Consider the following 25,544-nt stretch of genomic DNA (forward strand, 5'->3'; position numbering starts at 1 on the left):
TGGGGAGAAGCAATACTTTACATTTGGAAAGTTTGAGCGCAGCTAGATCCTATACTAGTGCTTCTGACACTTGAGCACGGAGGATTCGTTAAAGCACAGATTGCTGGGTCCCATCACCCAGAGTTTCTGGTTCCGAAGGTCAGAGACATGGGGAAGCGTGCGTAGGACTGGGAAAATCTGACAGAAATAGCACCAAACTTACCACACCATCTCTCTCAGCCTCACCGGTCCGCTAGGCGCGCAGAGAACTACAAGTCCCGGCGTGCCCCGCGCGCAGCGGGCGGAAAGTCGGGCACTTCCGCTCCACGCAGCGCCTCTGCCCCCGCGTCTCGACGTGTCACCGGCGGCGCCGCGGCTGTGGCAAGAGAAGGACCTAACTGGGGGAGTTCGAGGCGGCGGGCGGCGGAGGCGACCCCAGCCTGGATCTGCCTCGGCGCGGAAGTGTCCCGGGGTCCGTGGGGAGCAGGGGAGGGAGGCGGCGGCTCGGCCCGCGCGGGGCACGATGTTGAACATGTGGAAGGTGCGGGAGCTGGTGGACAAAGCGTGAGTATCGGGGGTCAGTTGTGGCCGAGGCCCACTCAGGGGAGGGACGGAAGGGGGAAGGGGAGCTGGCCCCGCGCCCGGGGCCGCCCGCGTCACGCCCCCCCGGCTTGGCCAGCCCCATCATGGCGGCGGCCGGCTCTCATCCCCGGCCCGGAGCTCGTCCAGACCGGCGAGGCTGAGAAGGGACCCTTCCTCGTTTCAGAACACGCTGTTAGCCCCTGCCTGTCCTGTGCAGGCCTTCCTCACCATGCCCCTACCTCCATCCCTCTAGGCATAGACCCTTCTTCGGTCAGGGGAGGGGGCGGGGTTGTCTAGAGCTGGGTCACTGCCCTAGCCGAAGGACTGTCTTGGCCCCAGGCTGTGGGCTTTGCCTCCAGGGTAGCAGCGAAGGCTTGGGGGTGAGGGACGCAGTGCACTGACCCTCTGTGTTCCTCAGGGTGTGGTGCGGAGACCTTAGGCCTGGATGGATTGTGTACTTCACCTTATTGGGTTTCTTTTAATTCCTAATGAACCTGAAGTGTTGGAGTGGGTGGTAGGTGTAACAAGTGGCCATTGTGGTCAGACTGAAGTTACTGAAGAGGAGATTCATCCTTTGCTTTCCTAACACCAGTGAAAGTAGATCACCACGTAACTTACTGTGATTCTTCTTTTCCTCTGTTTCCTTTTCCACTGCTCTTCATTTTTGGAGGGCCACTTGTTCCATTTGGTTTTATTAACAAGTCATTAAGAAGTTTCCCCTAAAGAAGGAAACAACCCAGGTTTATATCCTGTTGATCTGCTCTTAACTTCCCTGACAGGTAAAATGACTAATAACATAGATGATTTCCTTTAAGACTTAAGTGGTAACTTTAGTGTCTCACTACACTAAGAAAACTTTAATGCTTAACGGACATAACAATGGTTAAAGTAAGTTCTTCTAGGCCAGCAGGAAATAAAGTTTAAGAATTTAACCAGTCCTCTTCCTTTTGAGTTCTAGTGATTAGGCAATATGTGTAGTAACAAAAACGTTTGTGACACCAATCCAACCTAAAATCAGGAAGTGTAGATGCCAAACTATTGAGTCTTTCTTGACACCAAAAAAAAAAAAAAAAAAAAAAAACGAAAAGAAAGAAACCCTCAATTTATAGTGGCTTGGATAATGCATCAGCTAGAACTTAGAGTTTGACCATATTTTCAAATTATCTGTGCTACCAAGGCAGTAGAGTGTCTGAAAAACACAGGTTTCAGAACCTACGGAGCTGGGTTCAAGCTGTGTAGCCTTGGAAAGTTACTTAATCTTTAAGTGCCCTAGTTTTCTTAGGTGCAGTGTGAAAATAATAACAGATACCTACCTTACAATATTGTAAGGATTAAGGGCTAAAGGCTTTACATATAAAGCCCTTAACACAATATCTTTAGATCAGTATACGTTTGATAACTGTAGCAGATGTTCTGCATTGAGAGTAAGGTAAACATTAAAAGAGAAGCACCATGTTTGAAAAGTGATTTGCTTTAATAATTTTCCTTTATCAACTATTTATATGATGATTAAGCCCTCAGACATTTATTTTGGGCTTATTTTGCTATTTATACAGCCTTTGCTTTCTAAAGATAATCATTCTTTTCCAGATCCGGGTTCATTAGTTGTTTTTTATTTATTTATTTTTTTTTCCATGGGTGCTGTGCATGCCCTACTGGATCATTTGTTGTTGTTGTTTTTTTAAATGGTACAAAGACTTAGATACCAGCTTAAATAGTTTTTAAAAGTCTAAAAGTCTCTACAAAACTATTTCCAAGTCAGAGAATAGCAGAAGAAAACCACTAAGTAACATCTTGTTATCTTAGAGGATGGAGTTTGTGGTACTCAAAAATTTGCAGAGGCTGCATACATTTTTCAGGAGATGGAAATCAAGACAATGTTCCTGCTCTTGTCGTACAGTTCATATTGTTTGTCTTTATCACCTATGTTACTAATCTTCAAGTGTTCAGGTTAAATTTGCCACGGAAGTAGTTCTCAAGTCATAATGGAACAACTTGTTGAAAAAATTTCTTCCTTTTTACTACTACTCACTTTAGAATGGAGACTTGAGCTAAGTTATTCAAGAACATGTAAGAATGTTGCCACCAAGGACTTTTTAAAGCTTTTGCGGGTGTCTGACACATGATACTAATATGTGAGGTTGTTCTACTGATGAATATTCAGGATTTAATTTTCATCTTTCACTGGCAGGAAAGAAGAAATTCTTCCCTCAAAGTATAAGAACCAGTACCTGTGTCACTGTGTTCAGTTAGACTCTTCACTTTGAAATGCCATAATGGAGGAGAAACAGATCCTAGAATGGCTACTTTGATTATTAGGAGGATAAGGTATTGAGGTTACTTGAATTGAAGAAACAAGACGAAGTGATTAAGGATTCCTCAGAGAGTTTGGATTAAGGGCGCTAGTTAGGGGTTTTGGGGGTTCAGATTCTGATACTGCCTTTTAAGTTAGCCATATGTCTAATTTTAGAGAGAATCACATAAATCTCCAGATTATAGATTCCTTATCTGTAAAATGAGGGGTCTGGGGTAGAGAAAGACTGTTTCCAACTTCACTGGCTCTCCGGAGATAAGAATTTTCATCCGCGGGAAAGAAATGGAGCTAGTATTTCATAATAGCAGATAAATTTTGGAAAGTCATTATCCTCCAAAGACAGTTTCAGCTGAAAAGGGAGTTTTTTTTAAAGTGGTAATCAATAAATGTTATATTTAAATGCTTTATGCAGTAAATAAGTGCAACCCATGACTCGGGAACTACTACTTTTTATTTAGCGTATAACCCTACCCAATGAGGTTTACTTGAGAAACAAAAATGCACTTTTTCAGAATGTGTTCCCTGGAGCTACAGTTAGATCAAGTATGGTGGCAATTCTGAAGTGTAATGATATATTTCATATATTGGCTTTTGAGAACTTGAAGACCTGTAGGGTGGGATATTTTCCACAGTTGTTGCACCTCCTGGTAGTATTAAATAGCTTGTTTTGCAGAACACTGAGGAAGAGTAGATGAAGTCATAGGCCAGCCAGAGCTTAGAGGACCAGTTTCCTCCCACTTGTACTCAAGTTGCATAAAAGGCAGCAGTGGCAGGAAAGGATAAGTGGCACCACTCTTACCGATTAGGACTAGCTTGACCACTATTGTGTGACCTCCCTTCTTGTAATAAAATTGGATACTTTTATATTTTGTCACTCTATACATAGTATAAATTAAAAGTTGCTGCAGTTCCAGTCTGTTTTTTCTCCAAATTTTGGAAATGTAGTAAACGTGACATGAAAGTAGTAGATCGCACTGCTGCTTATTCAAGCCCGGCTAATCCTTCTCTTTCATCTCAGGGAGTAATATTAATGGTAAATCTATTACATAGTGGTCCTTACTCTTTTTATGATAGTGATTCAGATAGTGCTGGTAGTCCATTTTAATGGACTCATAGATAGTCCATTTTAAGTTATTTTCTTAAGCATAGCTTGCATTTTCCGCCGTAAGTTGATTTTTGTTGGTGTTACATGCATTTTTAGCTCCTACATGTTTAGTTCATGTAATAGAGCTACAGAAACTACTGTTCTAGTCTAGACCCTGGAGGAAGAACTTGGCTTTTATAGAAAATCATTCAGTTATTTCAACAGATAATACTTTTATTATTTTTTTGGAGTACCGTGTTTTCTGAACTTGAAAAGTACAATACCTGCCTTTGAGAAACTTGACATTACAAGTATGCTACAATTTGAACTTATCATCAGTTTTGCCTTTTGGTCAGCAGATGGTTTCCCCCTTATTTTCCCTATCTTACCAGTAAATCTCTCTTCCGTGTGCTTCTTAGAATTTGAAAGCAAACATGACTGTCAGCTTTTTAGTCTTCCCGTATCAACTTTTTGGGAACCAATTACAGATAATTGTTATTGCTGAAATAATTAATTATCCTCCCTTTCTTCTAGTAAGTGGTTATAAGAAGATATTAAGAATTTAATTCCAAAGAAAGAAGAGTTTAATTTGTCTTCTGCCAGCTTTTCTGTAGTTTAAATTAGCCTATTCAGTACTAGTGTCACAATGCTTTTAAAAATCACTTAGTTGCCTCTTATGTTTTTCTGTGTCCTGTAGTGTTAGTTTACAAGTAGTTTTTCATCTGTTTACTGATGTATCTACTAAAAGTACTTGGCTTTTTTTTTAATTTTAAATACCACTTACAGTACTCCTAGTTCTTACAGTATAGCTCCACAGTTGAACTTTTTTCTATGCTCTTGTATTACTTTCTTACTTATTTTTAATATTTACTTAATATTTCTTTTAAGAAAAAAGAGCATAGGCAGCTTAAATAACATTTTAATCTTGAAGACATTTTATTGTTTTATCTTTCATATTAAGATATACCTAGCTATTAAAAAGTACATTTTTTAGTGTTTGTAATAGTTCTTATATACAATGAGTTAACTCCTTTTATTTATTTATTTTTTATTTTTTAAAGATTTTATTTATCCGAGAGAGAGATCAATCACCAGGGGGGTGGGGTGGAGGGAGAAGCAGGCTCCCCGCTGAGCAGAGAGACCTATGCAGGACTGACCCCAGGACCCTGGGATCATGACCTGAGCAGAAGGCAGAAGCTTAAGGGGCTGAGCCACTCAGGTACCCCAGTTAACTCCTTTTAGCCTTAGCTGACATTACTTAACATTCTAGGACAACATATTTAACTGCTTATTCTTTTGTGCTTTTTTAAGCTGTCATTTCATAAACTTTATATTTAGTCTACTTATGTGTGTTTGTCCATCCATCTGTTTTTATAGTAATTTACTAGCAAAACACATTATCCTATATCTCTCCAGGTGATTTTTTTTTTTAAAGATTTTATTTATTTATTTGACAGAGAGAGAGACAGCGAGAGAGGGAACACAAGCAGGGGGAGTGGGAGAGGGAGAAGCAGGCTCCCACCAGAGGATTCTGATGTGGGGCTCGATCCCAGGACTCCGGGATCACGCCCTGAGCCTAAGGCAGATGCTTAACGACTGAGCCACCCAGGCGCCCCCCCTCCAGGTGATATTTAATGGATCTGTGAAGCAGTTTGATTCAGAGATCAGAACTGGATTAAACTCCTGGGTCCACTACTAAGAAGCAGCAGTCTTGGGCATTGGAACAATATCTCTACACTAGGAAGTGGAGATGATATTTATTTTACAGGGTTCTCGTGAGGATTAAATTCACGTGAAACACTTAGCATATTATCTGACAAACTCTTGAAATGCCTATTGTTATTATGTAATACAGAAATAATTTATAACAGAAAAAATCAAAAGAATATAGTGTTTAAAAGAATAAAGAAAATATTGTTGTCAGACTGCATTATTTACAAGTAATTAAGAACTGTGTCTTAATCTGTGAATCATTGTTTTCAGTGGGCACTCTTTCATAAAGCTTTTCATCTGAATGGACAGCTTAACCTACATAAAGGAAAACTCACTGAAGTATCTCTACTACATGTGCCGTGTGTTGTTTTCACTAAGTTATAAATGCTTTTACTTTAATACTGTAGCATATTACAGAAGTAATTCTTTAAAAAGACGTGGAGGAATAGAGTCTTTGGGAAGACATATTGCAATTTCCATCTGCTAATTTTTGTTCAGTTTGTTTTGTATTTTCTCAAGATTTTAAAGATAGGGATAATGTAAACTTTCCTCCTAAAAGGTAAAAAGATTTATTTTTTGAGGGCAAATTGAAGTTGATGGTTTATTCTTAAACTGAACAGTATCAAAAAAAAGAAACCTCTAAAATATATCAAATTTGTTATCTCTGAGAATTTATACAAGGAAAGCACATCGCAGAAAGGGCTTTCAAATTATTCAGGCCATTCTCTCAAGTTCACAAGAAATTTTTTTGCCTTACCAGAGCTCTTTAGCCTGAAAATTAAATACAGGTAAAAGAACATAATGTATTCCCATGTTGGAACCAATTTATAGCTATTTATGACTCGTGGATAGATTTATCTAATGAACTATTAGATGTTAGTGATTTTGTTAATGTGCAACAATAGGCATGTTTTGTACTGAAGGAAAGTACAGTTTGCCAATTAGAATGTCCTTTGAAGTGTGAATTTTGTTTAGTTTCTAAATTCTTAGGAGAGTAGGTTCTACATAATTCAAATGTAAATAATTTTAACTTCCACATAAATTCACCACTACATGGTAGATGTGTATGCATGCTTTTGAAATGTTTCACTCAAAAATTCTCATCTAGGGACGCCAGGATGGCTTATTCGGGTTAATGAGCCTGCCTTCAGCTCAGGTCATGATCCCAAGGTCTTGGGATCAGCCCCTGCCTTGGCCTCCCTGCTCAGTGGGGAGTCTGCTTCTCCCTCTCCCTCTGCCCTCCCTGGCTCATGCGCGCGCGCGCTCTCTCTCTCTCTCTCTCTCTCGCTCTCAAATGAATATAAATCTTTAAAAAAATTCTCGTCTGGATAGCCTTTAATATTTTACATAGAAAAAATACATGCATTGAAAATTTAATTTCTTGTTTCTCTTGCCATTTGGTTTCATGTATTTTTTTTTTAAAGATTTTATTTATTTATTTGACAGAGATAGAGACAGCCAGCGAGAGAGGGAACACAAGCAAGGGGAGTGGGAGAGGAAGAAGCAGGCTCATAGCAGAGGAGCCTGATGTGGGGCTCGATCCCATAACGCCGGGATCACGCCCTGAGCCGAAGGCAGACGCTTAACCTCTGTGCCACCCAGGCGCCCCTGGTTTCGTGTATTTTTAGCAAATCATTAAAGACCAGTGCAAGTAAATATGCTGAGGTTTTTTTCCTCTTGATTTTTATCATACTCATTCTTCAACTTAAGGTTGTATGATTAAAACTTTTTGTAATTAAACCACAATGGTTAAATAATAACGTTAGTTTAATGTGTTTGGCTTATGTTTATAAGTTTGGTATTGAATAGGCTTTTGAAATGTGGCTTATTTCTCATGAAGCCAAGTAACAATTTTAACCCTATGACCTGCTTTCCACAAAGCAGTAGTGATTCTTTAAAAATACTAAATCAGATCTGTCCCAGAGCTCCTCAGTCACTTCTCATCTCACTGCCTCCTAGCCCGTACTTGATTTTGACCACTCTCTGGTTTTCTGTTTACTCCCTATATAAAATAGCATGCATTCACCTACATCACTCTTTTCCCCTCTACTTCCTTTATTTACATGTATTCTTTTGCTACCTCTGGAATGAAACTCCTTAAAGGCAGGGACTTTGTTTTGTTTACAGCTGTATTACTAACTCTTGGAAGAGTTTATGACATATAGTAGGTGCTCAATAAACATTTTTGAATTTGTTAAATTTGATAAGCCGATTTATGTTACCGAGGAAATCATTTAAGTCCAGATATTTTTAAGAAGAGCTAATAGTTATTTAACATTTGCCATATGCCAAGAACATTGTTACAACATTATTATCATCATCAATTTATTGATAAGGAAATGGGGCACAGAGAAGTCCAGGTACTTGTCCAGAGTAACACATCTAGAAAATAGAGTCTAGATTTAAATCTACATGTCTGCTTTCAGGACATATATTTAACAGTTTTTGCTAACTTTTACAAGATATTATTTAAACAAAAAAATGATTTATTTTACTATAATGATAAAGGTGAGTTACTAGCGTATACCTTATACTAATTAAAAATAACTTTGAAAGAAATTTATAATTCTTAAGTTTCTAAACCAAATTCAGTGAGTTTTTTCCCCTTGTATGTACCTGTCATAAAGGAAAAACTTTCTGGACTCTTGCAGTCCTTTGAGTAATGTCTGTAAGTTGGATGCCCCTCAATGGAAGGGAAGCAAACAGGTGTTTGTGTAGGTGCAAAAGAAAATCTTAGCTATTGTAGTGAAGGTGCTTACTACTTAATCCTAGAAAATATAGCATTTATGAGCTATAAAGTGTGCTTCAGAATTAGTAGTCTTTTAACCAGCTACCACAACTTTAATAAGTTTCACATAATCCTTTGATCTTTAGATTGTGGTCTTTGCTGTACCTGTAGCACTGTGTTGTTTTAATCTGTGATTTATGCCCAACTTTTCCAATTTTTCTTCAGACTGAGCATTTAGGAATATATTCCATAGTCCGTTATATACTTATCCAAGTACTATGTTTTTGGCATATGTTATATGTAAATGTTATGCAGTAACTGCAAATACATTACTGGTATCCTTACCAATCTTGGCTGTCCCTTATAAAGGTCCTTCACTGAGTGCTCATTAAATATCTGCTATGAGCCCTGTGGAGTACTATAAGATGAGAGAGAGACCTTGTGGTTCCAATCGCAGCTGCATATGATTCTGTGAAGCAGATGTACATGAAAAGCACATGAAAAAGAAATAGAGAATAATACAAGGTAGTATGATATCTGCATTTGGGGTACAGGATGTGTATACTGTTGAGAGAATAAAAAGAACAAGATAAAAATAGCAAAAGCTTCATGAAAGAGATACATCCTGAAATACTTTTTTTTTATTTTTTTAAGTATATTTGCCTGAAAGGAAGATGAGGCTGAATAAGGTATCAAACAGGAAGTGCAAAATCTGAAACCAGTCAAATAACAGTGTAGACTCACTGATAAAAACCTGCTCCCAAATGGTTCCAAGCATAGGATGACATCAGTGGATACTGTCTTAGAAGATGTTCCATTGCAAAAGAAAGAGCCCTTCCTACTCCAATCAAATAGTACAAATTAATAATTTGAAGTATAGATATTTGGGTTTTTTTATAGCTTGAGGGGAGATAAATTATAGAGGTTTGAAAATTTTGGTGGTGGGGTTCTGGAAGTAATTTCATATATGTCAGAAAAGTTGAGTCTAGTTTTGAGGTTTTGGAAATACATTTGAATAAATCTAAGTTTAATCAATCAAGAGTAGAAAATGAAAAACAATTTAAACAAAATATCAGATATTTGACTTCAAATAGAGGTAATTTTGCAAACTTACCGCTATTGAAGTAGGTGCAGGATTTCTCATTTTAGCTTTGTTGAGAGGATTTTTAATTACATACTTTGGTTAGTGTTTGATATTTAGCAGTGTCGCTGAACTTAATCAGATAGAAATGAAAAGAATCAGTCATGTAATCACACTGTACAATATCAAGCATTTGCGTCTACAAAGGTGTAATTTTTACATGTTGTCCCAGTGCAGAATTTTTCATCAGTTTATCATTCTCTTAGAATAGTTATGAAACTGTTTTTCTAAGGTTAACTAATTTCAGAACTTCCTTTTAGATTTTTTTCCTGAAGGAATCAGGTAATACATTTAATAAAATTGCCTTAGTAGGGTATTTTATATAGGGTGCCACATATTTAAAAGGATATTGGTCATGAGTATGCCCAAGCTGAGCAAATTTCTTTGGATTTCAATTTTATTTTTACATGAGGGATGGTAGGGCACTTGAGAATGAGCCTGGCCTTTGAGCTCTGTGCTCAGTGGAGAGTCTGCTTGAGATTCTCTTTCCCTCTCTCTCTCAAATAAATAAGATCTTTAAATGAGAGTGGAAGGGGTAATTAGAAGGGAGACCTGATAAATTGAGAGATTTTATCCACTTCTGCTGTATAAAATGGGATAAGGTCTCCCTTTCAGGACTGTTAAGAGAATTAAATGAGTTAATTTATTACGGAAACGTTATCACTGTGTTCTCAATAAATTCTTCTTCATTGTTTTTGTTTTGTTTATTTAGTTTCATTGTTGTGAGATAGCTTTAAAAAGTGATAACCCCAAATTAAAAGATAGAGATGAACAAAGACTGTTATTCTTTAGATTAGTTCTAATTAATAGAAATTTAGAAGTTGGCAGAAATTTTTAAATAAACTTTAAACCCCTATAACAGTAACATTTTTACTATTAAAATTATTTTAGTGGCTATTTTATCCATACCTGTACAAACTAGAATTGAGATCTATAACACAAATAAAATTAACACTATACTCACTTTTTAATACCTTGGATATTTGATCTGTTTGTGAAACCAGTTTAACATATGATACCTCCTGACAAGAAAAACATCGCACTGTCCTTTCTTTATAAAACAAAAATTTGGTTTACTAACTAGCTGTGCGAGAGGCCTTAAACAACTGCCATCAGTAGCGAAAGATTGTCCAAAGCTTCTTTAAGTACAGAGCAGGAGTGGTTTTGGTTGTTGAATAGGAATAATATTCTATACTTTAAACAAAACAGGACTTTGAGAGCTTAGGCTTTTAAAATCTATTACCTTGGGAGCTTAGGCTTTTAAAATTTATTAGAAATTGCACTTGAAGAACTTGTACTTGAATTGATAATGTGTACCACAGGATACACAGTTGAATTTGTAATGACTGGTATTTCCAAAACAACTTTCAAATAAATATTTTATGCTAAATATTTTACTAAAAGTTTTTCTAGCATGTGGGAATGGGTGTCCTAGTTATTTAGAGTCATAAATATTCTATCACTATTGTATCTAAATATAACATTTTGCTAGCTTTTATTGTCATTGAATATGGTAATAAGTTACTGTTACATGGAAACTTTGGAACCAGAACTCTCCTAAGAGCTTCATTGAGGGTGTTTTTGGCCTATTTATTAGTTGAGTAAAATGTTAAACTGTTAGTATTTTTCACTCATATAAGTACTTAAGACTGCTTGACATGCTAACATGGTTTGGTAAAGGAGATGTGGTGTTGGGTGTACCAAAAGGATAAAATATGCATACTTTATATTACTAATTGTTCCTTTTACTATAAGTTAAATATAAAATGACATTAATTATAAAAATCAGGTTAGCCTAAATTTCATTATGTGTTTTAATGCTGATAAACGTTAACATTTAAACTTACGCATTCTGTATCTGAAAGCTGATGTTCACTCTGCAACTAAATTCTTCAGTGCTTTAATGGAAGAATGATTGCACTTGAAAAAGCTAGTCATTGCCTAGTTCGAGACTGAAATAAATGTTCTCCAAATTGCAGAATCAAGAAAATGATAGCTCAAAATGAAAAGGTAATAAACCCAACCATTTTCATGAAGTTTGGCTTTGTTCCAAGTTGTATGTATGTTGTTACCTACACACAGTTGTATGTATGTTGTTACCTACACACAGTTGTATATATGTTGTTACCCACGTACAGTTGTATGTTTGTTGTTACCCACGTACAGTTGTATGTATGTTGTTACCGACGTACAGTTGTATGTATGTTACCTAGAGAGACAAATTAAAAAAAAATATTGAGGTAAGAGTCACATAACATTAACCATTTTAAAGTGCTGAATTCAGTGGCATTTAATACATTCACAATATTGTGCAATTAGGCAAATTTTTATTTTATTTAAAAAAAATTTTTTTTAAGATTTTATTTATTTATTTGACAGCACAAACAGGGAGGTGGGGGTTGTCAGCAGAGGGAGAGGGAGAAGCAGCCTCCCTGCTGAGCAGGGAGCCTGATGCGGCACTTGATCCCAGGATTCTGGGATCATGACCTGAGCTGAAGGCAGCCACCTAACTGACTAAGCCACCCAGGTGCCCCTAGGCAAATTTTTAAATAACTTTTTATTCTGAAATTAAAATTCTTAAAATAGTAAGGGAAACACCTGTATATCCTTTATCCTGATTCACCAGTTTTTAAGATTTTACCATATTTGCTTTACATTCTCTCTTTTCTTCTTCTTCCACTTTGCCTACATACACACACGTGCGCGTATGTGCATGCACCCACACACACTCACACACTTTTCCGATATCTTTAAAAGTAGGATACATACCACCTTTGTCTCAAAACTTCAGTGTGCATTTCCTAAGAACAGAGATTATTCTTCTACATAACCATAGTATGGGTATCAGATTCAGGAAATTTAACATTGGAACAATAATTTTATCTCTCCGCAGTCTGTATTCTAGTTGTTCTAGTCATCTCATTCCAGTGCAGGCTTCTGTCCAGGCTTATGTATTTAATTGTCGTGACTTTTTGGTCTCCTTTAATGAAGAGTTCCTTAACCTTTCTTTGCCTTTCGTAACATTGGCATTTTTGAAGATCATAGGCCAGTTATTTTATTTTTCTATACTTAAGGTTATTCCTCAATTTAAGCTTAGCTGATGTTTCCTCAGGTATGTATTCTTAGGTGGGATGTTACATTAAGTAATAATGTGTCCTTTTCAGGAAGAACACAAGGTCTGTATGCTCTGTTAATTTTGAGCACTAAGTCAAGGTGTTGTCTGGTTTATTCATTGGGTAGTTAACTCTTTTTCTCATTGTAATAAGAAATAAGCATATTTCTTATTCTAAGAGATATCTCAGAGATATTCTAAGATCTTTTCTCATTAAACTCCCACCTAGATTTAGCATCTACTGATACTTCTTGCTTTAACTGTCTTTAGTGCGAAGGTTACAATTGGTGACTCTTCCCCCGTTAGTTAACCTTCCCCCACATTCCATCCTTGTACGTATTTATCAGTTTACTATACAGAAAAGCTTTCGTTATTATTCCCCCTCCCTTCCTACATCCCTCCCTTGTGGATTTTCATTTTATTCAATGGGTTGTAATCCATACTGTCCTTACTTATTTCAGTACTCAAATTGTCACAGATTTGGCCAATGGGAGCCTGTAAAGCAGGCCTATATCCTTTTGGTGTGTGTTTTGTTTTGTTTGTTTTTGTTTATGTTTTTTGAGCACTTTCTCATTTTCTGGATAAGATGTTTCAGGCTTATCCTCTACTTTTACTACTTCAGCCCTGGAGTTGGCCATTTCTCCAAGGACCCCTGGTTTGGGTTACTTTTAGTAGTGAGACAGATTTTTTAAATAAAGATGTTAGGGTAGATAATATATGGAGAGATGTTTGTCATAATTAAGATGTTGTTAGAAATTCTTAGTATGTAGAAACACAGTAAGTACAAAGAGTTGGCACAAGGGACAAAGAGCTTTTTTGAAGTGTGGTGATTTTCTTTTGGATAATTAAGGTTTTGTTTTCATATTTTTAAACTTTAAGTGAATAAGCTATGTGAAGGATGCTACACTGCTATTCTCTCCCTGCCCTTCCCACTTCCAGCAATGTAATTTGCTTTCTACAAATCAATTTAGTATAAAAAAACAAAAATCAAAGCATGTGCTTTACAAGTGTATGTATTGTAGATAATCTAATTATGTCAATAAAATGCTTCCATAGAATGTATTCTTCCAATGGTTATTTTCTAGTATAGCCACCTACCTGTAATTCATACACTTCTGTCATAATACAGCTCTTGTTTGGTTTTTGAATTGTTTATGCTAGCAACTGATTACTGAGCAATTTAAGTCTCAATTATGGCAGCACTATTCTAATTAGAATGCTGGATGATGGCGCTTCTTTTAGCAAACAAGTGTAAAATATCTATGGGACATTTATAGAAACAAGTATTGAGGATTAATTTTCTGTAGATAATTTTTGGATGTATAGACTTATGCTTACTTTATCTGCAAACCAAACACATAATTCATTTGGAATATGAAATCCTTTTGACTTAAATTGGGAAAAAAATGGCTATATGTTGAGAGTGGCATTTTTCCAACAGTTAAAAAAATAATGTGTGTATATTAAAAAGCAACACAATTAACAGAATTTTAAATAAAACAAATATAAGGAAGTTGCACATTAAGAGTAGAAGAGTTCGAGGAATTTGATGGAGATACAACACTGCTGTTTGATTTTAACACAGATAATATCCCTTTGGTCATGTTGGGATTTATAAGGAGTAATTTGGAAAATAACATATTCACATTCCTTTTAGACTGGTAACATTTTTCAGATAGAGTTTCTTAGGATATATGATGATAATCATCTTTTAGTGAATGAATTAAAGTATATTCTGAATGCTTATATAATCTCTGATAAGAAGGCTAAAATTGTAGGTGTGCTTCTCATGTCAGATACCCATATGACAGAGAATGAGGTGTTGTACTAAAAATTGCAGAAAGCCGCAGGATGACCTGGTTTATTCATTTCATTAATATTTATTGATTGTTTAGAACTCTTTCAGATACTTGCAGTGTAGTTGTAAATAAGTTTTGGTGGAGAGAGATAAATAAAAAGAAGTAAATATATTTTTAAGTGTTATGAAGAAAAGGGGCTGAAGTAGAGAATGATGAATGGTACTATTTTAAATAAAATGGGAGAAGAAAGCCTTTCTGAGGACGTGGTGTTTATGTTAAGACTTAAAAGATTTTTAAAGAGAGTAAAGGAAAGAGGTTTCCAGAGAGAAGATATTATGGAATAAGCAAAGTGATGAAAGAGCTGGTGAGAAAGTCAAAGAACAGTACAGAAGGAACATGGAAGAAGGTGTAGTCTTAGGGAATCTTTGGCCATTGCATGGAGTTTGGATTTATTTTAAGTGTAATAAGAACCCGGTGAGGAATTTCAGTAAGCAAGGGAGTGAAATGATTCCACTGATGTAGCTACTCTTGGTGCTCAGTTGGGTAGTGGATCAGAGTGGGGGGACAAGTAGAAAGGGGCAGTGGTTAAAATTGTGATTATAACATAAGCGGTTAGGAACAAAAGCCCTGAACCTTTATCTCTGGATTCAGACTACTTAAGTTGACATCCTAAGCATACCATTTAATAGTTGTGTGGCCTTCAGTAAGATATTTAACCTTTTTGTGCCTCAGTTTCCTCATCTGTAAAATGTGAATAATAATGGTAATTGCCTCATAAAGTTGATAGATTAGATGACTTTTTTGTAAAGGGCTTAGAACATTACCTGGCTCATAGAGTTAGGTGAGTGTTTAAAAACCAGTAAATAAGGCCATCTTATGGAATAAAATGTTAAGTGGGCAATGAAAGGTGCTCAGTTGCTTGTGCTATTTGCCTTACTTGGAAAAGAATACACAAGAATTACTGCTGTGCAGAGTCTTTTGCATAGCTCTTCTGTGGTAAGAGACTGTGCAGAGTGAAGGCATGGTACTAATATGTACAAGTTTCGGTTAACAAGGTGGCATGCAAAGTGAGGGCTGCTTGTACAAGAATTACAGACTCTGTAGAGGGGAAACCTTTGGTGGCTCCCTAATCCATAGTTGACACTGAGCACGAGTAGGGGGTTTAAATTTTTTGAAGTATTTTTTAACCTTAGATTTCGGTGTTTAGCTCTTCATATGTGTCTGTGGACATAGAATTCTTGTGCTAACGTGTATCTTAACTTTTTAAGTTTTTGTTAGGGGTCAGTAAGTTGATTTTAGGGGATATAGCAAATTAACAAGTCTTTCTGACTGTGCCTTCAAAAGACCTCAGATTGAAACAGAAGAGCCTTCCGCGCCCCCCCCCTTTTTTTTTTAAAACAGGCTCCATGCCCAATGTGGAGCTTGAACTCAAGACTCTGAGATCAAGAGTCTCATGCTCCACTGACTGAGCCAGCCAGGTTCCCCCTCCCCCGCACACGATAGCCTTTTTAAAAAGATTGGTTTCGTGAAGCTGATATTTCTTATGTCATTCTCTGTATATTTGTTGGTCACAGGGTATTTGTTTTAGTCCTCTCTATTCATATCTTATTCCCAGTTTCTTTGTCTTACACCCACCTCCTGATACCAAGAGATTATGGATTCCATTTATGTATTCACTGGTCGGTTATTACATTCCCGTTTTATGTGAGGCGTTCATGGTTAGGTACTGAGAGGGAAATAAAAATGCCTAACATATGGTGCAGTCATTTCTTGTTGTTTGAGGTGCACAGGTTCTACAGGGTCGCTGCAGACACTAAATTAGCAAATACTGAACCATCGTTTCTGGGTTAGATGTCTGTGTGCCTCTGTTCACATTTTCATCACCCAGTCAGTGCATAACCATGTTTGGTGTCTATTCCTGTATGAACACATTTATTACATATATTGTTGATTCAGCGACACTGAGCTCAGGGCCAACAACACTATACCTCATCCCTGAACAAAGCTTACCTGACACAGGTATTTTCTCTGTAGGGAACATTACAGCCTTCTTACGTTTAGGAACTCTCTAGACAGCACCTTAGCACCAGGCTTGAAGGTCACTAAACAGTGAAATCACCAACAAAAAGCACAAAGATGAGAAAAGTCATGTCATTGCATAGACCAGGAAAAGGATTCTTGTTTACAGTATGAGAACTAAAAGGATAACGCAGAGCATAACCTTTTTGGCCTTACTTGGGAATGTGCACAAAGATGACTCAAAATTTTTTCACTACTCTGCACATGTTCACAAATGACCATGAAAGTGCTGTGAATATTGATTTTAGTGTTACAAAAACATTTTAGTGAGCCAGCTCCAATACAGAATCCTCAAGAAGATCAATTGTACTTGTTTCTAAAAAAACTTAACAATGTTTTAAGGGGGAATTAAGATTAAGTTCATATGTAGCTGTTGTACAGGGTTCTATAATTTATAGGAGTTATAAATGTAATGTTTATTTCATCATAAGAAGGGGAAGTTGCGGGTTAGAAGGAATCAGGTAAGCTTCATTTTTGTATCTTTGTTAAAAACTAGGTTCAAATTTAACTGTGAAAGATGATTCCAGAAGTGAACAGTTACTGGGGTAAGAAAGGGCATGTTTAAATTTCAGTTGGTAATACAGTATAATTATTCCCATAAAGGAAATGAAACAGAAGTAATGGGAGGAAAGGGTAGACAGGTCGTTTGAGGCCAGATCAAGCAGATCCTGATCACCAGGACTTTTTAGTCAGAGGAAAGAAGCTGTTTAAGCTATTTCTTCAATTACTCAATAAATATTTATTGAACATCGCTATCACCAAGCCTCTTACAGGCACTGGGGATCTTTAAGTGAGAAAGACAATTTATGTCCTCTGAATGTTTTCAGTCCAGAAGGGGAGAAAGACAAGAAAACAAACATGCTTATAGTACACTAGTTTTAGTTTTAAGTCAGGATAAAGAACAGGGTACTATGAAGTGCATATAAGCAGATCCCCAGAGTTAAAGGAAGATTTCTTGGAGGAAGTGACATTTAAACTAAAACCTGATGATAAGGTGAAGTGAGGCCAGGGGCAGGGATGGGTAGGCAGAGAGGACTTTCAGACAGAGGGAACAGCTTGTACAAAGGCCAGAGGTGAGAATGACAGTGATGGGACTAAAAAAGTAGACTGATACCTCACACAAAGGACCTTTGTTTTGTCATGTTAAGGAATTTGGACTTCATTTTGAAGGTAATAAGGAAGACTTTGTAGGATTTAAAATGGGGGCTCAGATAGGACTAGTATTTCAGGAAGAGTTCGCTTTGGCCCTGGCCTGGTGGGAGATAAAGAAGAAGCTGAGACAGTAGTTACAAGATTGTTGGCAGTAATCTGGATGAGAAATGGTCATGACCCTCGTCTAAGGTGGTGTCAGTGTAGGTAGGGAGAAGTAGATGGACATATTAGAGATACTTACAAACTACACAAGAAAAGGCCAGGGAATGGATTTGATGCTGGATAGAAAGAGGGGAGGGAAGTAATCAGTTATAATGTTGAAGCCATAACTGTGGATGGTACTGTCCATTGATACATGAAGAGGAAAATGTTTGGGGAAGGTGGTGATGAATTAATGGTGGGCCAACATAACCAACACTAAATATTAGGAAACTGAATCTGGTCATAGTTTGAAGGATGAATAAAGAGAAGAGAATATACCCAAAATGGAGAGATTGTTAAATGGATCTTGTCAAAGTCTAGGCTAGATTTTTTTCTTATGATTTTATTTGTTTATTTGAGAGAGAGCATATGCAGGCAGGGGGGGGAAAGGGAGAAGCAGACTTCCCTGCTGAGCAGGGAGCCCAAGGCAGGGCTCAGTCCCAGGACCCTGGGATCAGGCCCTGATCTGAAGGCAGATGCTTAACTGACTGAGCCACCCAGGCACCCCCCCCCCCCCAGTGCAGCATGAACAGGTCTTGGAAATTAACGGGAAGTAGGCATTGAGGGAAATGCTCCCAAAGATGACTCCAAACACCCAACAACTGCATGCAGCCCACTCAGCTTTATGACGCGCCTGCAGATCATTTTTCAGGATGAGAAATAATGAAGCTGCCTTCATGTTGCTCCTTCTCAAATACGTGGAAACTAATATTTTACTGTGAAAAAGCAGCTCTAATCTGTAAGAAGAATAATTTTTTCACCCTTGGGACTTGATAAAAGCTAATTCCTTTTTGAGTATCTCATGTATGTATTTCATCAGTCCTTGTGAAAAATGTTACCCCTGCATCAGGGGGCCCAGAAAAACAGCAGTCAGTGTGAGGGTAAGGGGCTGTGGGAAGAGGCAATCCCTTTCTCTTCTTGAGCTCTTTGCCCTATTCTGTTCGTTCAACAATGTGTTATAAAATATCATAAAATAAGCCAAACATGTAGGAAGAAAGGAAAGATGTTTAATATAGGGTTATTAAAAGGATTGAGAAATTAACACTTAAAGCTAAAAATAGAGAACTTTGAAGGGATTGGGATAAAGTTTAAAAGTTTTTTTAAAAAACCCAGTGGAAAAAGGCACAAAAAGTAAAACTGGTGAGACTTAAACAAGAGAGGAAACTGAAATCAACAGTAAAGATCAGTCAAGAGGTTTTTTTAATATGTAAAGCAAGATAAAAGGCTGAAAGTCAGCCATCAGATAAGAATTTAAGAATATAAAAATAAAAGGTTAAAGGAAAAGCTATCCATTAAGAAAAAATAAGAAATAACAGGTACTAAAAACGAGTGGTAAGAGGAAAGGTATAGACAGTTGTGGAAGTCTGATATAAAGGGCAGTTCTTAAAATTAGTGCATACCAGCGTGGGTTTTTTGGGACACTTAGAAAATGTTCCAGGGAGAAGGTATGTTATACCCAAAGTTTTAGGAATGTTAATATAGTCCCCTCATGGAGACACTCAGTGCAGTTTAGAATATAGTCTCTGAGAAGTGCTGTAGTAACAAATTCGCCTTTGTTATATGTAACATCTCCCAAACCTTAGCATGTTTTACAAATGGAAATCTTAAGGTTACAGAGATGGACAATAAAAAAGAAAAAATCAGCTGGAATTAGAAAATAGATTTGGGTTGGGGCTGCCATTCCTAGGGAATAGTCTCCAGCACTGTTCTGCCCGTAGCCAAAAGACAGCAACATGACACCCTTACTTTCTGGTCCTACGTCCAAAGCTGTCTTGAGAAAGCTTTTATCTGTGCAGACAGGGCACTGATCTAACCTACACTCTGCTGAGCCAGAGGAGTGGAAACTGATCCTCAGCAGAATTAAATCAGCTCAGCCATGGGACACTGCCTTAGCAAGTGAAGAGAGGTTTTATATACAAATGCTGTTTTTCTTTTCCTTAAGAGAGATTAATTTTTTCACTATGTAAATACAATTTTAAACAAATGTGTCCCTTCACACACTGTTTTTCATGGTTTTTTTTTTCCTTCTAGGTTTTGTCCACAGGCACATTTTTTTTTTTTTAAAGATTTTATTTATTTATTTGACAGAGATAGAGACAGCCAGCGAGAGAGGGAACACAAGCAGGGGGAGTGGGAGAGGAAGAAGCAGGCTCATAGCGGAGGAGCCTGATGTGGGGCTCGATCCCATAACGCCGGGATCACGCCCTGAGCCGAAGGCAGACGCTTAACCACTGTGCCACTCAGGCGCCCCAGCACATTTGTTTTTATGTAGTTGATAGTGGTTAGTGTTCATCAGTTTTGTGTTGTGAGAGCTCTTTTTCTACAGCGGTGAAAGGAAAAGTATTTTCTAGCATGGCAGCCTCTGCCTGTTCCATTGCTGTATTGTTCCAAGCATCATTACTACCACATTTTGGAAGCAGCTTTTTATCCTGCTTTCCTAAACCACTTAACGCCTCCTTTTCTTTTGCCAGCCATAGAACATCCCCTCCCCAAATCTTTTTTTTTTTTTTTTTTTTAAGATTTTATTTATGTGACAGCGAGAGAGGGAACACAGCAGGGGGAGTGGGAGAGGAAGAAGCAGGCTCCCAGCGGAGGAGCCCGATGTGGGACTCGATCCCGGAACGCCGGGATTACGCCCTGAGCTGAAGGCAGACACTTAACGACTACGCCACCCAGGCGCCCCAAATCTTAGTGCCACCAGAGTGCCTCTCTGGAAAATAACTCTTTAACATCATGGGACTGACTAGTGAATGGTTGGGACAGCTTTCTTGTAAGCCTGTCATCTGCTGCCCAACTCATGGTAGCAGCAGCAGCTATCCTAGAGGGAGAGTAGAAGGGCTTTATATAAATCAAGACCCATGAACATCCAGACATTTCCTAGTTTAATGATTTGTGCTCTTGCAAAGGAAACGGCGTAGAAACCAGGTATTGTGGCCCTTAAATGCTTTGTTCAGCCAGCCACCTCATGGAGTGAATTATACGACCTTATTTTTGGCATTTTGAAAGTTCAGAATTCTGCAATTTCTGATATTCCTGAATTGTAGACATAAAACATCATGCTAGATAATTTCCCTTCTTATTATAATAGCTTAAAAGTCTTTGTTTTTGGTATAATTTGCTTTGGGATGTGCAACTCCAGTAGTAGATATGAATGAGTTTAGTGAATCCCAAAAACTTAAGAGACTTTATTTTATCAGCTGATGTCATATTACCACTAAAGGAGAAATTGCTGCTTTATGTGAAATAAAACCATAGCTCACAGTTGGTGGTACACCAAAATAAGGAGAGTGAACTTCAAAATATAAATTGTCTTGAGTATAAAATAGCAATTCTGTGCTGGGGCTTGTATTGATAGATACTTATCCTATCTCTTAGTAATACTCATTTCCAGGTCTTTGGCCACTTCTTAATAATAGAATTGTTTTTGTCTTGCTATATACTTACATCCTTAAAATCTTCATTTCAGTGTCTACACTGGGTCAGATAGGCTGCTAGTTACCATAACTATAAAGTTCTGCAACAGTGAATGAGATGTGGGTAAGTAATAGACTTATGCTAGTTTACTGTAAGGGGCCATATAAAGAATATCTTCAAACTAAAAATAATACATATTGGCAGAAAAATAACCATGTGTGCTGAATGGTAGGTACTTACCATTTCATTTCATCTCCTTTATACATAGGAACTCTCTGAGATGAAGAACCTTGAGAACAAAGTGGTTGATTTGTCCAGGGATCCGAGACAATTCAGACCCTATTAATTTTTTAATAAATTATTGGTCAGTTAATGTACATATTATTTTGCTTTTCTACAAAATAGCCATAAAAGATGAAGCAGATTATGAAAATACATAAATGTGCAGTATTTTCCTTTAGGGTGGCCTTGTGTTTTGGAACAGTTCCTGGAATCAGGGCCCATTTTAATGTTTGAAAATGAGTTGCTATCAAATGGGTTATTTTATTTGGTATTGCTAACCACTGAAGTTGTAAGGAAAGGGAAATAGTTTTATAGTTTCTTCCTCCCACAGGTCATAATTTAGTTGTGGACATCAGGATGTTTTTCTTGGCTTATCTCATTCATGTAGTTTTTCTTGCACATCTGTTACATAAATTACTAAACTATTTCCTTGAAAAATTGCCAGTTTAAGTCACACTTAATAGTGATCAAGAGGTTGGTAACTGTTGGAAAAGAGAATTAAATGACAGACTTTGAGGGGCAGAAATCCAACTACCATCCTGGTTTAGGTATTTTTTTGTTTTGGATCAGTTCCTAAATTTTTTGAGGCATTGGAATAATTATGTGTGTCTTCTAGTGTTTCCCAAAAGACTTTAATGTGGACTATAACAATTAATGACTTTTTAACATAAAAAGGTATTTTAGTCACTACTTCCATAAGTTCTTATCTTTGAGGGATCAATTTATGTAAACATTCTAATCTGGTACATAGTTTGCCATGTGAAACTAAATTTGGAGTATTGACTTTTTTAAGACTTACTCATTTTATGTAACCTTTCCTGACCTCGAATTCTACATAACCATAAAATAATGATTTTCTGTGGTGTCTTTTCAGAAAAAGTTCATAAGACATTGGTTATGCTAGTTACATTTTAGGACAGCTTTACACTTAAGTGATGAATATATCAATTGTGAGAAATCTCAGAAACTTTAGATGTAAGTGGTTAGTTTTGGCTTATGTAAACTGATATTGAGTCAATACTGGAAATTCTCCTGGAATGTTAGGTAAACTTCCATAAGCAAGGGACCAAGTATTTATTTAAATGTACAATTTGAAATTGTATGGATTTGGAATGCTAGTTTGAAAGCTTAAAGTCTTTAAATGAAGATCTCATTTGGAGTACTGATGATCTTGTAATGGGTATATTTACAGATTAGAAGAGAAAATATGTCATGTCAGCTAATGTCAGTTACTGATAAAAGTTCTTAAATATTTTTTGCATTACACTTCCTACTATGTAACCATTCACCTTTCTAAAATGTCGATTTTTTTTTTTTTTTAAGATTTATTTTAGAGAGAGAGGGGGGCTTGGCCAGGGGGGAAGGGGTTCGTTGGGGAGCCAGGGAGAAGAAGAGAGAATCTCCAGTACACTTGAACTGAGTGCAGAGCCGACGGGGGCTCGATCCTAGGACCCCAAGACTGTGACCTGAGCCGAAACCAAGAATCAGATGCCCATTTGACCGAGCCACCCAGGCGCCCCTAAAATGTAGCAGATTCTTGATGTCTCTGTTGATTTTTGACTTTTTAAAATAAATTTAGACTTACTAACAGGGAATAATGTATAATTTTGTTATGATCCAAATCTGATTTACATCTGTGGGAACAAGTCACTTAGCTATAAGCCAGTCATTGGCATCCACAGGGCAGCTTGGTTTTGTTATGCTACAGCTCTGGGGCTGTTGTAACAATTTCTTTGTGAAAAACAGCTCAAGAAGGCCAGCCTCCAGTACTGTAGTGAATGTGGCAGAACCTAAGAAAATGATGAGTAACAGAAAATAGTAGTGTTACAAAGTGTATTTAGAGAGGAACACATTGGGTTTGATAGTACCTTGGATTGAAGACAATGAAATCTATATGGAAACAATAAAAAAATTATAAAAAGTGTTCTGCCATGCATAAGTTCCCTACCTAAGGATGAACTCTTGATGAATCTATTGGTTACCCTGTGTTGGGGAAGTATAATATGTACAGGATACTTTAAACTCTTGATCAAATCTGGGAGACTATCAGAAGCCTGTACAAACATTTGTGTTTTCATAATTTTGATGGTAAACAAAGGTCTTCAATTAATCGTCCACAAATGTTAGGTTTGTTCTTAGTCTTTTCTACCTGCAGAGTATGTTTAACATGTGTTAATTTGCTTCCAATTGTCCCCCCCAAAAAACATGAAAATATATTTTTATAGAATTTATCTTTCTACTTTATCTGTAAATAGTACGAACACAGTCTAAAAATTTGAGTTAAGATTATGAGAATATTGAGCTGTATCAATTAACAGTGTTCAGTAATAGGAAAACATCAAGAATGATTAAATTTTGTACTCCCAGTTCACCTCCATGATAGTACTGGACTGAGCTATTAACTGAAATTGAAGGCCAATCTCAATCAGAATGGATCAAAGAATTTGGTAGCAGAATGATGGAAGAATAGCATTTGGCTTAGAAAAGAGTTATGTATAGTCCTTAATTTTCTTACAACTTAAAACAATTAGAATTTCAGTTAGAATTACATCAGCTAGAGGTACTTTTCTATTGTCATGTGAGGAACACTTGAAGGTGTTTCTGAACATTAATACGTTTTCTGTGGTTTTCATGTCTTAGGCAGGCAGCTTGAGTTTGGATTTAAGCAGTTTTTCTGTCTGTACTATGTTTTTAAAATGTTCTGGGTGTCCAGTTATAGTGTCTAACTTGATCTTTGAGTATCCAGAATTACCTTAAAAAGAACTTTATTGAAGCTTTAAAAAGAACTATGGGACTCTTCTCCTCCCTCATTAAAGCCTGTCAGTAAACTGTTCTTTAGTATTTATTTGGTGTTAATTTTTTTTACTATGATAGCTGAAAGATGAGGTGTATTATTTCAGTGCAAGTTCTTCATGGTTATTTTAAAAAGCGGAGTTTCATGTTTCAGCATTTAGTATTTTAATGTCCCCTCTTGAAAAGTAAAGAGGAAAACAGAAGGTGCATAACCCAGCATAGTCCTCTGTGTAAATAGGTGAAGTCGTAAATAATATGCACATGAGCATCCCACATATTTATGATGTAAGTGGATTGAAATAGGGCATATGTTTTTTAAGTAACAAGGTTACTCTCCTGAAATCTTGCTACAGCAGAAGAATGGATAAGAGAGTCTCAGATTTTTGATGTCTTCAATTTCAGTTTTTCCCTATTTAAACTTTTTTTTTTTTTTTTTTTTTAACCTTGCTTAATTTTAAGATTGTGTTTCGGTCGGGGCACATTGGTTTCCTCCTTTCCATTTGAATACTTTGTATTTAAGATTTAGTAAAACCAAGGAAAATCCAAAAACCAAGTAATTTCTATGACTAAGAATATATTTCTTTAAAGATTAATTCAGCATTTAGTTCTGTTAGTAGCACAGTTTGTGATGTCATCTATTTTTTTTAAGATAGAGGAGGAGGGGCAGAGGGAGAGAGAGAATCTTAAGCAGGCTCCACCCTCAGCATGGAGCCTGATGGAGGGCTCCATCCCACCACCCTGAGATCATGACCTGAGCTAAAATCAAGAGTTGGATACTTAACCAGCTGGTCACCCAGAAACCCAGATACCATCTTACTATATTAACTAGCAAGCTTTTTCTTTTAGGTTATATGATACTACAATTCTCTAATTGGTAGGGCACTGAGGCATAATAGAACATGGGCTTTGGAATTAGAAAACCTAGCAGAGTTTGAACATCAGTTGTTTACTAATCATGTGATACTGAGTGAGTTTATTTAATTTCCTCTCTCTTAACTCATTTTTTCTATTTGGTAGAAGGGGCTGCTGCTGGTAATGACAGCATGGCAGCACTAGAGAGAAACTGGCCAGCATTAGGTTTGTTATATTTTTTCTTCTGTACTTTTGATATTTATTTTATTTTCTTCTGGTGTGGAGGGAGCACTATAGTTTATTCCTTGCATTAGCACTT

General features: G+C 37.0%; 1 protein-coding gene across 2 annotated transcripts in view; it reads left to right on the plus strand.

The window, feature by feature from the left end:
- The first annotated feature begins 312 nt into the window (after positions 1 to 312).
- CLINT1 (clathrin interactor 1) overlaps positions 313 to 25,544 on the plus strand; it is a 58,854-nt gene continuing 33,622 nt past the window's right edge. For both annotated transcript variants that reach the window (XM_045792003.2, XM_045792004.2), the window contains exon 1: positions 313 to 543. In XM_045792003.2, coding sequence (XP_045647959.1) covers positions 503 to 543 — 41 coding nt within the window. In that variant the 5' untranslated portion in view covers positions 313 to 502. The remainder of the gene's footprint in view (positions 544 to 25,544) is intronic.

This window comes from Ursus americanus, chromosome 15 (genome assembly GCF_024610735.1).
Source record: "Ursus americanus isolate L20-20 chromosome 15, mUrsAme1.1.p, whole genome shotgun sequence".
In the NCBI taxonomy this organism is placed as follows: Eukaryota; Metazoa; Chordata; class Mammalia; order Carnivora; family Ursidae; genus Ursus; species Ursus americanus.